This window comes from Lampetra fluviatilis, chromosome 28 (assembly GCF_964198595.1).
Source record: "Lampetra fluviatilis chromosome 28, kcLamFluv1.1, whole genome shotgun sequence".
In the NCBI taxonomy this organism is placed as follows: domain Eukaryota; kingdom Metazoa; phylum Chordata; class Hyperoartia; order Petromyzontiformes; family Petromyzontidae; genus Lampetra; species Lampetra fluviatilis.
Window position 1 is genome coordinate 2,622,415 of NC_136302.1, and position 17,666 is coordinate 2,640,080.

General features: G+C 48.2%; 1 protein-coding gene across 2 annotated transcripts in view; it reads left to right on the forward strand.

Annotated features, from left to right (window-relative positions):
* KCNAB1 (potassium voltage-gated channel subfamily A regulatory beta subunit 1) overlaps positions 1–17,666 on the forward strand; it is a 90,115-nt gene that overhangs the window by 64,445 nt on the left and 8,004 nt on the right. For both annotated transcript variants that reach the window (XM_078869535.1, XM_078869536.1), the window contains exons 2-8: positions 6,173–6,216; positions 8,896–8,933; positions 11,930–12,009; positions 13,618–13,662; positions 14,686–14,730; positions 15,247–15,290; positions 17,048–17,220. In XM_078869535.1, coding sequence (XP_078725661.1) covers positions 6,173–6,216; positions 8,896–8,933; positions 11,930–12,009; positions 13,618–13,662; positions 14,686–14,730; positions 15,247–15,290; positions 17,048–17,220 — 469 coding nt within the window. The remainder of the gene's footprint in view (positions 1–6,172; positions 6,217–8,895; positions 8,934–11,929; positions 12,010–13,617; positions 13,663–14,685; positions 14,731–15,246; positions 15,291–17,047; positions 17,221–17,666) is intronic.

Below are 17,666 nucleotides of genomic sequence, written 5' to 3' on the forward strand. Positions count from 1 at the left end.
TTCAGGATCGCGATCGATCCTACGAACTCCTGCATACCAGGCGAGGTAGTTAACATCTCGCCACCTTGGCGCCCCATACAACAAGCATCGACAGGGTCGGGACCTGTACCCACGACCTCCTGCATACAAGGCGAGGGGATTAACATCCTCGCCGTCGCCTGAGCGACCGGTACGGCGATCACCATCCTGGGGGGGAAGTGAACAAATGGCCGCCCTGCGGAAAGACTGCCCCCTGCTACAGGAATGTGAATTTAAAGCACCAGCTTCGGCCACCAACTGAGATGATTGCTGCTCCCTTTTTCTCAGTGAGCAGAGAGACACTGTGACTCGACTCACGCCAACAATGGCAATTATAGATCGAAGCACTTAACGCCGACGCATATTGTTCAGTCACACTTGCCAGTGTTACCCGTAACGGAAAGGGGCCCTAATGGTTTTCTGCCACGGCCTTTACTCATAGTCATCGCGTGGCTCTTAATTGGACTCGTGAAACGATGATGAATGGTTATCGCTTGAAATAGTGATGATTATTCGTCTCGTACACGGAAAGGGCAGGCTGATAAACAACTGACATTACTGCGACTGAACACGTTGCTGTAGATGCCACGTCTGCCTTAGGGATGGCACAGAGATCTTATACATGGAGAAACAACGTGGGTATATTTGGTAAATGTGTATATGCGTAATTGATTATGGTAATTATACGTTTAGCCAAGTCAATGAGCATTTACTTGTTATGCAAACTTATTAAAATTACACATTCTTTATTCATTTTCTGTGGGCTGACCTTCAGAACAATGCAATACACACTGTACGCAGGAACGTATAGAATGCACTCTTTACGCATCAAGGGTTAACCATTCAACACTCCAAACCGTGCCCTTTCGCATACATAATAATATGTTTAAATCAAATCCTGCAGAGGCGTACACTTTCACTGAACGGTCAGGGAATCGAATGAGGGTATTTTTGGTCCGCATATATTTTTACTTTCTTTGCCTTGGCAAATATCCAACCGGTGGCGACGTGTCCTCGACTGCAACCCTATCGCGTGGCGCTGAGGGGGTCAGAGTTCAAATGCCGGTCTGGGGTTTGGCCTCGGCGCATCGTCCGTCGAGGATCGATCAAAATGTCGCGAGTCACCGATGGTTGTCCTGTAAATGGACTGCCGCCCTTGCCCATGGGAATGTGGACATTTTTATCACGGCGAAGATAAACACTGGCTTACGCTGCTCGGTCGACGTTTTGACTCATTGCCTCGGGCGCGAGCAGACGTGCGACGAACGTAGTAAAGGAAAGTCCTCGTGATTTTTTGTTATGTAGCAATACAGCAGCAGCCGATGTAAGGCTCCCCCGTTTACCTCGTTTCGCAAATACGTCGTCACTTTATTATTAACACCGCTACCCGATTAGCGTCGCCCCAACCCACACACACTCACGTCGCCTCAACCCACACACACCCACGTCGCCTCAACCCACACACACTCACGTCGCCTCAACCCACACACACTCACGTCGCCTCAACCCACACACACCCACGTCGCCTCAACCCACACACACTCACGTCGCCTCAACCCACACACACCCACGTCGCCTCAACCCACACACACTCACGTCGCCTCAACCCACACACACTCACGTCGCCTCAACCCACACACACTCACGTCGCCTCAACCCACACACACCCACGTCGCCTCAACCCACACACACCCACGTCGCCTCAACCCACACACACTCACGTCGCCTCAACCCACACACACTCACGTCGCCTCAACCCACACACACCCACGTCGCCTCAACCCACACACACCCACGTCGCCTCAACCCACACACACTCACGTCGCCTCAACCCACACACACCCACGTCGCCTCAACCCACACACACCCACGTCGCCCCAACCCACACACACTCACGTCGCCCCAACCCACACACACCCACGTCGCCTCAACCCACACACACCCACGTCGCCTCAACCCACACACACTCACGTCGCCTCAACCCACACACACTCACGTCGCCCCAACACACACACACTCACGTCGCCTCAACACACACACACCCACGTCGCCCCAACCCACACACACTCACGTCGCCTCAACCCACACACACCCACGTCGCCCCAACCCACACACACTCACGTCGCCTCAACCCACACACACTCACGTCGCCTCAACCCACACACACCCACGTCGCCTCAACCCACACACACTCACGTCGCCTCAACCCACACACACCCACGTCGCCCCAACCCACACACACTCACGTCGCCTCAACCCACACACACTCACGTCGCCTCAACCCACACACACTCACGTCGCCTCAACCCACACACACTCACGTCGCCTCAACCCACACACACCCACGTCGCCTCAACCCACGCACACTCACGTCGCCTCAACCCACGCACACTCACGTCACCTCAACCCACACACACCCACGTCGCCTCAACCCACACACACCCACGTCGCCTCAACCCACACACACCCACGTCGCCTCAACCCACACACACTCACGTCGCCTCAACCCACACACACTCACGTCGCCTCAACCCACACACACCCACGTCGCCTCAACCCACACACACTCACGTCGCCCCAACCCACACACACTCACGTCGCCTCAACCCACACACACTCACGTCGCCTCAACCCACACACACCCACGTCGCCCCAACCCACACACACTCACGTCGCCCCAACCCACACACACTCACGTCGCCTCAACCCACACACACCCACGTCGCCGAGGGGCATCGCCGCCTCTCAGCCTTCGCCTCCACCACCCGCTGCCCTGTGAATCGCTTTGATTGACGTCGTTTCGATATTCGTCGGCGCACCTTTCAGGAACGCATCCCCGACGTAACCCGGGGTGTCCCTGCACGTAATTGATTTCCACAGTTAGAGATCAAGGTGCAGCCATGAAATGTCTTGCCCGCGCCAATGCTCCCTGCACTAGTCGGGAGCTCTGGAGAGGTGTTTTTGGCCTTCTCTTCCACGCTGGTCCCATATTTTTTTAATGTAGAGGTGGATGTCCCCACACTGTACCCACCACACACGACCCGTGGTGTCTCTCAAGGCCGTAGCCATGGAGTCAACACTGGGGCGGACCAAATCTTCCAGGGGGTCTGGGGGTTCCCCCCGCCCAGAAAAATTCTAAATTTGAAAACTAATTTCCTGCCTAAAATAGTAAAAAATTCACTAACACGAAGGATGGACTTTTAGTTTATTTTTTACAATAATGTCTAATAGTGTTTTGTATTACATTGCTCTGTTTTTTCTTTTTAACATTTTCTTGTTTCATTGTATGTAATGGCAGAGATTAGGGATGAATAAAGTACAACCATAACCACAATCATTTAAACAGAAATCTGTTTGATAGCAATATATTGGGGGGGACATTTTGAGCATATTTGATTATTGGGGGGTATGTGTTTCCCCTAATTTCTATTATAATTACGGCCTTAGTGTATCTATTTATACTACTGGGTGGGCCGAGGCGGGGGTGGGGGGGATTTATGAAACTTGCACCGTTGGATCAGCTGCCACGCCGGGAGATCGAACTGGCGACCTTTAAATTGCAAGTCCAGCATGGTAACCTTGACACCACGGCAACATCCCTTATTTTTCATGTAAAGTTGTACACATGACCCTGGCAAATATTGCCTTTCTCTTGAGAAAACACCTTAACATGTAACGTCCACTTTACTACTGGCAGCGAACTTAGACAAAGCCCTTCAGAAAATTGCAGGCAAAGGTGGAATCTCATCCAATGAACCCTGTACGTCTCCCACCTCATTGGCACGCATGCTAGCCACTGGCTTGTACTTTCAGCCAAACCGCTCTGCTTCTCTGCTGTGCCTGATGCTCGAGAGGAGGGTGTCCCTATGTGGAGGCTTCCCAGGCTGGGTGGGAGTCACTTTTCTCGTAAGACTCCACACTGGCTCCCACTGTGAATAATGACGCCACTCTCTGATCGTGCCTACACCGTCGGTGGCATTTCGAAGTGCGCCTTTATAAATTGCGTGCTCATGTGTCTCGTTGAATCACAGCACTGCCCTTTCAACTGATTTTCTTTTTAATTAGTCATTGTAATCACCAGCCCTGATTCGTCCACTGCTGGTTGAAGGTCTCCCCAACAACAACAACCGTCGTTCGCCACTAAGTGGTGGTGCCGTCACCACGGCGCTTGCGCCAGGCTATGTGCACTTCGAGGCCACGTGAAGTGTGAAGTGTCGAACGCCCGCTGGCAGGAGGGTCTCGGGACAGAACTGGGTGCCATGGGTTGAAGGCCTCCGCCCACCGTTACCATCCCAAGCGGTCTCGCGATGCCACACGGTACATCTCGCTCCCGCACACGAGCCGATCTCGTCAGGCTCCTATCCGCAGTGGTCATCCTCTTGGGCAGGGCTTGGTAATCGGCGGCTCTTTGGGGACAGAAGTTGTTATAATGTTTTGTAAACTTAAATCTTATTTAAATCTTATTTAATGAAAATAAAATGTATTAAATAAAGGCAGGGGAATGGGTCACTATGGAATGTCTTGGTGACAACAAAATGTACAACAATCAAATTATTATTGTTAAAGAATAACTAAGGGGCGGGGGGGGAACAAAATAAACGCAGTTTATTCCATAACCTATTTTGTTTATTTAAGTCAGAATGTATTCGTCATTTGCTGTATACCAGTTGCCATGCTTGTGTGCAAGTGACTCTGCGTGTGATGCGGCTTTAAAACACTTTTTTTTTATCAAAGACAAATACAAATAAAATGTCTCCTCTTTGAAAGGTTGCCTACTCCTGCTCTTGGGCGAGGTCTGTCCTTCTGACTGCCATTCCGTCACCAGTCTCGTCCACCGGCCGTCGTCTCATCTGGCGATGTGTCCTGCCAGAGCCAATTTACTTTCCTGAATAGATAGCAAGCGCTTTATCGCAAAAACCTCATTACACACCGGGCCAAACATTAATCAACGTCAGCATTTACATGGAGCCGAGCATAACTTTGTGTAAGCAATTTTCAAACGTCCAAACAGAGACGTAACAAACACGTTGCAGTTTTTTACAACAAAGTCATTAATTTTAGAAGTATTTTTTTATCATCAGCAAAATGCTATGAATGTTCAATTCAAAACATCACAGAGCCTTGCTACATTTCTAACATGCTCCTTTTTAAAAATTTATAGTTCAAAGGGTATTTTGCAATTCCATGACATGTAGCGATATAACGCGTCCCAAATGTACGTAATTATGGCTCTATGTTTAACTTTGTCTCATGAGATGTTTTGCATAGCGTTCATTACTTGTGATGTTTATACGTGATCTGGTGTTGCATGTCCACCCGGCTGGCGGTGATGTGGTTAGAGTTCTTCACTAAAAAGCTAAAGATTTTGAGTTCAAGTCTCGGTTGGGGAGTGACTTCCAGGATCAATGAAGCGATCACTACTTTGTGCAAAATAAATCGAATCGAATCGTTAGTACATATGGTATCCGCGTATTTGTTTTATAGTGCAAGGCTACCACAACGGCGCTATGTTTCAAAGTCGTTTACAGTCTGAGATCTGCAATTTAAATTGTAAATTGGGGAAAATGTTGACCGTGTCACCGGCACATAATGGCCGTTTCCTTTTCGAATAACATCGCGCAATCTTCGACATTCACGATGAAGCGGACAGCGAGTTTTCGTGGTTAATTCGCCTTCCATATTAACCGGGGCGGCCGTGGGTCACAAACTGCGAATCTCCACGAGACGCAGCAAACACGCCACTGCAGGGACACGACAAAGATAAAGACAAACATCTCTCATATAGCCTTAATAGACCATTGGGACAAGTGCTGTTAGCGAGCATTTATGAAGGCCGACATGGCACACGAGTGGGTGGGTGGCCAGTACCACGCCGGGCCGCCTTTGTCTCCCCAGTGGTGATCTTTATACACCACTGCATGTACTCATTTTAGGATCAGTCAACCTTGGGTAGTCCCAGGACCGTTTCAGATAATGACCGCTGGTGTTGGCCGTGATAAGGAATCGGACTCTGGTCACCGAGTTCGTAACAGAGCGCGCTAACCGCTGCACTACCGCTTCCCACGGCTTACACGGAGCTCCACATACACACGCCACATGTCACACGCAACGTGTTCACACGTGTTCCTGTGTGTGTATGTGCGCGCGTCTGCAGAAACCTGGGGCGATCGGGTCTCCGTGTGTCCTGCCTCGGACTGGGTGAGTGACGGGTAGCATTTACATCTAAAGTCGGCGTGTATGATGTGCTTTGTGATATTTATGCTTGTGATTATGAGCGCTCAAACATAACATTGACCTTCCGAGGCTGCCAATGCCATAATTTGCTTGCGTACATGAAACGGCAAGAGGCAGATGTCTTGTGGTGCTAAAAAAAACCCCCAACAATGGGTGGATCGTAAAACAAAACGGGATAAAATTAATAGGAAAAAAATCTATTTCATTTTTTCAGCGGTTAAATCGGTGGGATTCCCACACTATACAGTAAAAAAAACACTTTTACATGAAGATAATTTCTTTGCCTCGGATTAATTTAATTAAAAAGTAACAATGGCAGACCGGGCATATTGCCCTGGCACGCATTGAGGTTTAATTAACGAGAGGTGCAGAGTTCCAGATGCGTTTCGCGGATCGCTAACATCGCGGATAACAAGTTCGTGAATAACGAGGGAATGCTGCGTACAGAAATACCTCGGTTTATGCCCTCCCGATTTACGTATTTTCTCTGTCACGTACTCGGCTTATTGTTCCCATGTACGGTGGTAACCTCTCCGTAACGTACTAGACATTTACGAACTTTACTGCTGAGACCCAACATTATTTAGGGGCCGTCCATAAATGACGTCACGCGATTTTGGACGATTTTTGATCCCCCCCCCAATCGTCACACAGCGTCACAAAAAGTCAGACCCCCCCTCAAATATGATGTCACGAAGCTCTGCCCCCCAAAAATAAAACATGCTTCAAATCGCTTTAAACTATTATCATTGTAGTGCGTATTTAATGTGGCGCTGCACTCTGATGTTGTAGGAGAAAACATTTATTAAAAAGTCTATTTAGATAAGTATAACGTGTTGTCTATATTTATTTAAAGTTGAGCATTTTGATGTGACGTCACATTTCTCACCCCCCCCCCCCTCGTCACACATCGTTACAAATGTCTGACCCCCCCCCTAGGTGCGTGACGTCATTTATGGACGGCCCCACACTTGCTACTCTATTCATATTTCCCCCCACTTACCTATTTATGGCGACTACTTTTTTACGCACAAGTCTAAAAACAATATTTACGTGATCAACAACGAATAATAATCATGTACATAATACAATACACAAGGTAATATATCTTAATATATTAATAATATGCATTTGCTTTTCACACCGATGGTTGTACAGGATAGATGCGCTATGGGTTACTGAGCATGCTCTGTTTAGGTTCTGCACCACAGTACGATCTACCATCACATTTCAAGTAGTAGTACCACTACTACTACTAGTAGGTACTATACCACGTTATGATCCACCATCCCATCTCTTTGCTTCGATTGAAGTATTTACTTTCTGGTTTTCAGGAACGCATCATGGGCGTAAACGGGGGTATGCATGTACAATAAAAAGCTGCAAATATGCCCCTGTGTATTGATTTTGTTACTTATATTCTCCAAAACGAAGGCAATGATGATTGCGTGTTATCAGATATATCTCTAAATCTAATTGATTAAGTGTTCTCAATCATACAAGCAAACAACTCCACACGAATGATACAAGAATCCACTTGTATGAACATACAGCCATGGGATACTCTAAACTAAACTATTATTTATTTTATCGGGTAAGGCCCACTGAGCTATGTAGCTCTTTTTTAGAAGCGACCTCGGCCACAAATGATATCTCAATGAAGTCGCTTATCACGTGGACATTTATAGCAGTTAAAATACACTAAACGCGTGATGTTGATTCTAAACATGGAGGTTGAAAACCGGAGGACCCGGAGAAAAAAAATCCACGCGACCACAGGCAGAGAGATATGCAAACCCAAATACACAGCAGGTGTCAGGGTCGGGATTGGGATCGAACCCACGACCTCCTTTATACCAGAAGAGGGAGTTTACCTCTCGCCGCCGCGGCAACCTCGAGAACAAAGGCAGAATAATGACAATCACCGTGCTTACCGTATGAATGCCTCTGACTTAACCTTTGTGCTGCAGTGCAACACGGCTAAATAATGTCGATTGTTAAACATGAAGGGACGTGCTATTGTCTTGATGAGAAAACCAACGTTTGAGTACCACTTAATTTTTATACATTTCAACCACTTCATCCCAATAACCTCAGCAATTGAACCATTCTGAAGTAAATGTGGGCAAATCTCTGTCACAATGCTCGCTACACACGCGTGCCTGTTACCCAGCACTGTGGAGGCAGCGAGTGTTGGTGGTTCGCACAAACGTTTCAAAACTCCTTTCCCGCGAGGGTCGAGAAGGGACCGTGTACCCTGGCGTGCCAGAATAGTGCAGACTCATCTCACCTGCCCCTTCTGTAATGGGATTGAGTGTTGCTCCATCGCACGCGCGAATTTTCTCCAGGTGCTCCGGTTTCCTCCCACACGTACAAACACTCGTTAATGACCACATCTTAATAAACAGAGGACCGTAGAGCTTGGGAACTTGTTTGTCTCCGGCTCATTGTATGGTTGCTGTCTTTCCCGCCTGTTTGTGGTTCCTCCTCGTCCCTCTTGAGTCATTCACTCTCGTCCAGGGTGAGCGAATACTGTGCAGCGGGCAACGCTTTTACAAGCTTTCAATGATCATTGTTAGAGTCAATGTCTATTCAAGTTCTAAAATTAAGATATTCATTACGTGTTTGTGCATTTCTTCGCAGGAACGTGGGTGACATTTGGAGGGCAGATCAGTGAAGAGGTGGGCAGGGACGCGAGGCTCCTCTTGTTTACAGGCTGAGTGGGCAGCCAATTGTCCCAATTAGCGTACCACGCTGACTTTCACATGCAGGAGGCTAACGAGACGATCTGCGTACCATTGCAATGCCACCGCCTGCCAGCCTCTCCGTTAAGGGCCTAGCAGGTGGTATCAGTTCTGATTAAACCGGGTACATTAGAATTCAATTAAGGAAATTGATTTGCTCTGTTATTGGCATTAATCTCAATTAGCCAATGCCAGTTCTCAGACTGGAGTCACTGCCTCCCCACATTCTGTTAAGGCCACTCCAGCCAGGGTTGCCAACTGTTGAGGTGGCTGTACCAGTATTGTGAGATTTTTTTATTCACCTTGATATGTTCCGTGTTTACATCATGAGAGCTCCTTTGCCAGAACTAAAATATAAGAATAGGGGTTTTCCCCTTTTTTCTGGCAACCAAACTGAAACCTGTTTACAAGGAATCATGTCTGCATTAACCGCAATACTTGTGGTCAGAATACAAAAAAAACACACTCTTATAATATATGCATTGTTTTGAAACTGATTGGTCCACACCAGAGACAGCTTTCTTTTGAGCCTCGTCTCAAACGGTGCTAGACCAGAGGACGTGGCCGGTTGTCGGAAGGTTTGCGAGTTCGAAACGTGGTGAATGTGCTTATTGAACTAATTTTCCCTCGTGGGTCAAGAAAATACTGTCCGTACAACTTCATGAGGGTGTCCGCTTTGGCTGACCCAATGAGGCACCGGGTCCCCACCATTGGGGATCTTTGAATTTCCACGACTGCTCTGCTCCACGCAGGGAGACGCCGTGGATTTGTGCCACGTGCTGGCGTTCCCGCGTTAATTCGCGAAGGATACGTTCCGGGGATGCTCGTGAAGTGCAAATTTCGCGGACAATGACATTGGCCTTCGAAAACCAATAAATAAATACAAATATAGGCTAATAAATACATGAAAATAACGTTTCTTTCTCATCACTTTATCTCATCACTTTAACTCATCACTTTCTCTCCCATCACTTTACCTCATCACTTTATCTCATCACTTTACCTCATCACTTTACCTCATCACTTTCCCTCTCATCACTTTACCTCATCACTTTACCTCATAACTTTCTCTCTCATCACTTTACCTGATAATTTTCTCTCATCACTTTCTCTCGTCACATTTTCTCCCATCACTTTACCTAATCACTTCATCTACGCCTCTATATAAGGACAGAAACAGGTGGACTTCTCCACAAATATGGCTGTCGCCTGATGAAGCTAGTTGTAATTACAATGCAAAACGTCGTACTCTGTAAATGTTGAGGCTTGGCTCTCCAACACACAACCGGCGTGCTGTACTAGTGACGAATTGGCCACGTTCTGTTGACGTGACAACCCTTACTAGTTGGCTGTGTCGGGTGGTGGCGGGTTTTAACGACACATTTATATATTTACGCGATCTAACCCAAAAACCTCTATTATGGATGATATTGGTCGCGAAAGCCTCCTCCGTGTTAGACTGCATTAGTACTGCCCCCTGCTGTCCAAGGACCCTTTGTGTTTAAATTGCGCCCCTTCTCCGGGGTGCCAGCTCAGCTCTCATTCCCTCATCATGCCCAACAGTGGAGAGACAACTCCATTGGAATAATATTCAAGAGACAAAGGGGCCGAACGTGGACCAGAGACCAACCAATAACCAACAAGGCAAATCACCCGTCCCGCTCACTTTAAATACACGAGAGAGGGCTTGCGTAGCACGGGTCCCTTGAAGAGACGGACAGGCTTACACTGAAAATTAATGTTGCAAGGGAGTCTGTGGCCAGGTGTTGCACATTTCTGTGCCACATGAGGTGGTGGAAGTTAGCATGTTATTGTTGTCGTTGTTGCTGTTGTTAAATGACAACAGACATTGATACGTGTGTTTGGTTAGTCCAGAGGTGTGGACTCGAGTCATGTGACTTGGACTCGAGTCAGACTCGAGTCATGAATTTGATGACTTGCGACTCGACTTGGACTTGCATAACAATGACTTTGTCCCACCTATGAGATGTGGACTCGAGTCATGTGACTTGGACTCAAGTCAGACTCGAGTCATGAATTTGATGACTTGCGACTCGACTTGGACTTGCATAACAATGACACCTCTGTTGGTTACTATCAAAGAGCGTATTGCACAAATGTACTTATTTCGTGCATTACTTATGCCTCAGAGCGAGAGTGACCTTGGTTCGAATCCCGACTTGGGCGCATTTATTGTGTGGAGTTCTGTATGTTCTCCCCATTGTTCTGGGAGTTTACTGTGGGTTCTCAGTGTTTCTAATCACTAAAAAAAAAGAACTCCCACAATGTAACCGGAATTGGCCAAACATCCCAATGCTTAAATATGACCTGCCAATTACTCAACTGGGATTTCACATAGCAACAGGGCCCTTCAAAATAAAGGCCCTTGAGTTAGGCTTTCCTGGCCAAGCAAGTGTAAAAGTGATAATGAATAAACTGCTGTCACCAAGGTTGTGGCTTCCCGGCTGGCACCAACGTCTGCTGTGATCCACAGATGGTGGGTGCAAGAACTAAGAGGGACTGCAGAATAATGAAACCGATGCACTCGTGGGACCGCAGTGGATTACCGCCGCACTGGATTAGTGCCACCACTGTGCCCATTTGAGCAGCGGGGTGCCACTAATCTCTGTTGGCGGCCCTAAGCCAGTGGCGGAAATTCTGTCACTTTTACAGCAGGGACCAGTCACACTATTAGACGGCCGCTGTTGACTTCACGACTGTGAGATCTGCGTCGTGCCACGCGATGAGCATCTGCCACGGGTGCCTGCGCGCGCAGCTTCGCAGGATATATTCACATGCACGATTGCCAGTGAGTGCGTGTACGAGCAAGCATGCAGGCAGGGGTGATATATGTGCGGCGTGCGCGCACGGTAGCCGTGGTGCTGGAAACGTCTAGGACCGCTCGCTGTGTTTACGCGTGCGGATTTCCGCAGGTGGCGGAGCAGCTCATGACGGCGGCGTACGACCACGGCGTGAACCTGTTCGACACCGCAGAGGTGTACGCTGCGGGGAAGTACGTGGTAGTCATATATTTATCAACAATAATGTTATTAAAATAATAACGCACCAACGGATACCCCCACATTCATGGCAGCGCTATTGCGGACAGCGCTGAGGTCAGAGTGTAGGGTGCGTCAATTGTGGTGGTGCTCATCATTGCTGGTGGCCCTGAGTCGCAGTGGGAAATTCTGCGTTTACACTCTCTCCATGTGACTATCAGGCTTGACTCCCCTCAAAGTGATACCCAACTTACCCAGCGCAAAGGGATGACAGGCTGAGTGGACGCCCGACTTTTTATTTGAACGGACATCCAATCGGTTGTGATTTGAGCGCTGTGACCACAGCATTATTTCATCAGATACGCAGAGATGTGACATACGCAACAATTAAAAAGATAGTTTAATAACAATTTTCAACCCTTGCTTCAATCTGCTGCTGGATGAAGGCTTTCCCTCCCTTCTCCGACCGTGATAGTCACAGGAGGCTGATTGACCATTCCCTGCTTCTTGCAAATTGGTGATAGCGAGGCCAAAGAAAAATAGGGACCTCACTCTCCATTGGGCATCTGTGAAAAAGAGCCTCACAGCTCATCGGATTCCTCCAGTTTACATAAAAGATTCTTCTTCTTGGTTCTTTCGGTAAAGTCACGTAGAAGGGAAATAATAAAATAAATAAAAATTAAACATAATAAAATTATTCTCACGACGTTTCGGCCACAACGCAAGCAGCCGTCCTCAGGTGAAGAACAAGTTTGTTGGAAAGACAGCGTCTGAATGTTTCAGACGTTGTCTTTCGAACAGACTTGTTTTATTATTTCCCTTCTACGTGACTTTACCGAAAGAACCAAGAAGATGAATCCCTGCAGTCACGAAAGCTTTAAATAGAAATAAAAGATTCTGATATCAGCTGTGGCTGGCAATCAAACTAAGGTCCACTGTGCACCTCGCACACCATACTGCCACCTCTCCCCCTTGCTTACCCGTATATATTTAGTTGAAATTAATTATACGCATGAACAATGCCTTATAAATAGAATCGACAGTTGATATTACATGGGGACATTTTTTAAGCTGGTGCTGAGACACGTAGTTTTAAAAAAAGATGTTGTGAAAGTGACGTGCTTGTAAATTGTTTTTGGCAATCCTCTACGACTCTGGTGTAACCATCAACCCCTCATCCACGCACTTACTTACACAGCCATTCACCCAGCCACTCACCACTGGTGTCACCATCAACCGCATGGGAACGTCATCAGCAGGCCAATGCGCACATCTCCTTCATGAATGGGAAATTAAAAACGCAAGCCACAGCGGTGCGATCGTGGCCATGCAATCCAAACCATGGACCATACACTACGCCAATGTAGTCTGTGCTTCTTTCATTGAGGAGTAGACATGTAACGCAAACTCTCTCCCGAAGCCTTCTCGTGGCTAGCAGCATACCTCGACTTTGGCATTTAGCTCCTGATCACATTGCCATGAGCAAGAATATAATATAATTGTGTGTCTCGATCTCTGCTCGTTGCGTTAGACGCTGTCTGTCCATCATTTCACTTCACAGTACTGATTAGCCTCTTTGCTTTCTTAGTGTCCGTTGACCTCATTAAGTTTTTTTTCCGCAGGGCAGAGGTGATCATGGGGAATATCATCAAGAAAAAGGGCTGGAAGTGAGCGGCATTGCATTTGCTGATGGCACACACACACACACGCACGTGCTCTCTTTTGTAGTTAAAATACATGTTTGTCAAAGGCCGGGTTTGACTTCTACGGCTTTGGGAGTGGGCGGCAGGGGTTCGCTTTGTCCCGCACATTAGGAATCGCGGGTGCATGTAATTTCTTACAAATGTTAATTGTAAATGATTTAAAATAAATAATAAAGGTGCACAGTTTGGGAGGGGCGTTGTCCCTCCCCCGTGCCCCCCGCCCCTCCCCGCAAACGCCACCCATGATATTCGTTTAAAATGTTTTATTGCAGATAATAGTCGTTAACTGCGATCATTGTTCATATCTATGCAGCTTAAGGAACACAACAATAAACAGCGATACATGAATCATGAAATATGTACCAGGACAGAATGAATAATTCAACATCAACATTTATGACAAACTTGCAAACCGTACATTAGGGGCAGTGGGCAGGGCAGCGTTTGGAGTGTCATTGATCTGAGTAGGAAGGTGCTGAAGATGACCTCGTGTGCACTTTTTTGTACCTTGCTGATGTTGAGTATTCCCTCGGAACCATCAACATGTTCGAGTAAACTTTTGCTCGTGGCTTTGTCTGGCTGCCAAAAAAGTGTCTCTGCGTTCCAATGAGCACTGGCCGTTGCTCTTCTTCAACGGGGGGCTCCGATCCAGTGGCAGAAGTTCCACGTTCTTATGGCGGGACCAGTTTTTCCGTGGGACAACTTCGGTTGACTTACCACAGGGTTATTGTTTACGAGATGGTACTTAGTTTACCAAACCCAGGAGAGATGATGTGCCCAAGTCAAAACCCAGGCTGCTTCTCTACCAATTGAGCTCTGCCCAAGCCCTATGTGTGGTGTGCTACGGATAGACTGGCCCTTGCCATGGGAATGTGTAATTTCCACCACGATATCCGGATCACCAAAAGACTTTGTTTGGTTTTGAAAATCGTTGCGGTAGGTAGGTTGTCACAAGCTATGTTAATCTGTTTGTTTATTGTGTTCTAGGCGATCAAGTCTGGTGATCACGACCAAAATCTACTGGGGAGGGAGGTAAGTAAAACCAGTTTACATCTCCTACACATTCCCACATTCTAATACATCTGGTAATATGTTAGACGAGTCCCAATGATCGCGTCAGTAGGCTGCTGGCTCCAGGTCAGGAGACTGCTGTCTGATTTATTAATGAAAGAAAACACGACGTTTCGGTCGCAACACACTCGTCCGTCTTCAGGTGAGAAAGAATGATCTGCTGTTGTGGCTTTATTTAGAGCCAGATCATTTCTTCTCACCTGAAGACGGACGCTTGTGTTGCGACCGAAACGTCGTGTCTTATTTTTTTTTTCTATCTACGTGATTTTACCGAAAGAACCAGAGAGTATGAAGGTGAATGTCGAAGCTCATAAAGATGATGTTGAAATGAAGATGATCAATGAATACGATGTTGAATGATGATGATGAATGACGATGTTGAATGATGATGAATGAAGACGATGGTGAATGAAGATATCAGATGATGATGGCATGATGATGATGACACGCGTCTGGCCTCTCCTCTTTGCCGCACAGAGCGGAGACGGAGCGAGGCCTCTCGCGGAAGCACATCATCGAAGGTGACACCGCCGTCACGAGCCCCGCTCGCGCAACACCGCAGCACCGCAGTCGCCGAGAGTAGCACGCGGCACGCCGCCGCCGCCGTCGCTGCTCGATGAACGGCTGCTGCTTCTCCCATCACGTCCTAGCCGGAGTCGTGCGACTCCGTGTGATTTACCTGAAGCGTTTCGAACTGTCGCTTCGAGTCCACACCGTGCAGTGCTGCAGACTCTGCGGCCTGAGATCTCCTCTCATTCCTCTCTGAGTACTCTGTACGGACGTATTGGCGGTACACCGGTGGGGCGTGGGATATAGAAAAAAAAACAAAGAAGCAAAATTTTCGCAATAATTACTTATTTCCCCGCGATTCGCAAACCCCGGTCAGAAAATCTTGCGGGGCGGTGGTGCGTCAAAATCAGTTATCGCGATGTCAAAGCAGTCGGAAGACGAATGTCAGTTCAAATTTGGATTTTAGACTGTTGTATGTGGACCGCTGTGTTATGCTGCATCGGTGTACCGCCAATATGTCCACATGTATATAATATTCTTATTTTGGTGTATGCAACTTCTACATTAGTTACACATTTGCGACGTGCAATACAGTATGTACGTGTACACGCACAGCTGTTTTGTCAATCTACTGCTGGATGAGGCCTGCCGACGTTGTGTGGGTCACAGAGTGGTTATTTTGTGTATAGTTTGTCGTCTTTTCCCGCACCTCCGATTGTCAGGCTTGGCTATGTAACGGTGGGAGAGAAGTCCAATGTGTGTACATACACATATTTCACCATACTACACCAGGCTGGTCAGTGCAATTTGGTGAAGGCAGGGATCAATAGACGTGGGAGCACATGAGTACAGTTCAAACACATGATTTCGCTGCACTGCCCATCAGATGGCCTCGCAGCAGCCTCTAACAACCTGTTGTGCACGGTGGTCACCCGTCCAAGCACTCTCCAGGCTACACCCTGATTAGCTTTGGAGGCCTGACGAGATCGGGAGCATTCTGGCCGATTGGGTCACGAGACAGATCGTGGACAGCAGCGATAACGATTGCACCTTTTACCGTGGGATTGACAACTATTGACTGAAGCTTTTCCGGGAACGTTTTTCTCTCTCCCTTCTCTTGAAACATGACGCAATGACACGATGCATTCCGTGTTGTGTCATTTATGCTGGCAAGGGAAAATAAAATAAAATAAACTCTATCAGACGGTATGTTTGTATCGTGTTGAACTTCTTTCGCACTGTACGTAGCCAACCATGCTAATCGGAGGTGCGGGGAAGGACCACAAAAACGAATCCGTGATGTATTCAGAATGAATGAACTTCCGTGCGAATCACGTGCGTTCATTATATTCACGTAATTTCTAAAACTGATCCTGTTGTTAAAATCTCCCGGATTGTATTTCAATAGTTAACGGGGAGATCGACGCCCATTCCGGGAGAGACTCCCCGGCTAATCCGGGAGTGTTGGCAAACCCCGCTCCTAAGCGTCTCTGCGACCTACGCCGCCACCACCACCATCCCACATCACTTCGTGTCCCACGCCATTAGCACCCCCTTGTCTCCTCCCTTGCTGTCTGCCCCCTCTACGGCCACTTTGTTCCCCGTGCCCCACCTCGTCGGCTTTATTCACACCTCCGGCCCCATTGTCCCTTGCGCCCCCCCCCCTACCTTGCGCGGCCACTCTTCGTGACTCCCCCTTCAATTTCTCTCTCCCTCTGCCCCGCAACCACCCCCACGTGTTGCCACCAAACCCGTCGCGCTTTGCCAGGGCTGGCCGGCTCGCTGCAGCGGCTGCAGCTGGACTACGTGGACGTGGTGTTCGCGAATCGGCCCGATCCCAACACGCCCATGGAGGAGGTGGTGCGTGCCATGAGCCACGTGATCGCGCAGGGCCGTGCCATGTACTGGGGCACGTCGCGTTGGAGCAGCGCCGAGATCATGGTACGGCCCCAGCGCCGCACACGCGAACAGCCGGTGTCTCTTATCGTGGTTTACCCCCCCCCGCACAACCCAGCCACGCCGGGTCTGCGCCAAACGGCTCAGGAGACGCCACATTGTGTTTCCACTGCAGAAGCCGAGCCGTGCTGCCGATGTCGCATGCACAGTGAGTCGAGACGCACGTCGATGACATGGTGACGCTGTGCCCTCGCTGTGTACCGACATCACACGCAATTAAATTGCGATCAGCCCCATCCCTGACCCTGCTTGGCCCCAAGCTGGTTTCACGTACCTTGTGAGGCTGGTATATGACGCTTTGGTTCTGGTTCGGCGCGGCAAATATTCATAGCCAGTGGAAAATTGTCCGATTCCGTGCTGGCTCGGCTCGGAATCACTGATGGAGATGAGCACCCACACCTGTTGACTTAGTGCACGGTACAGCGTTGTAT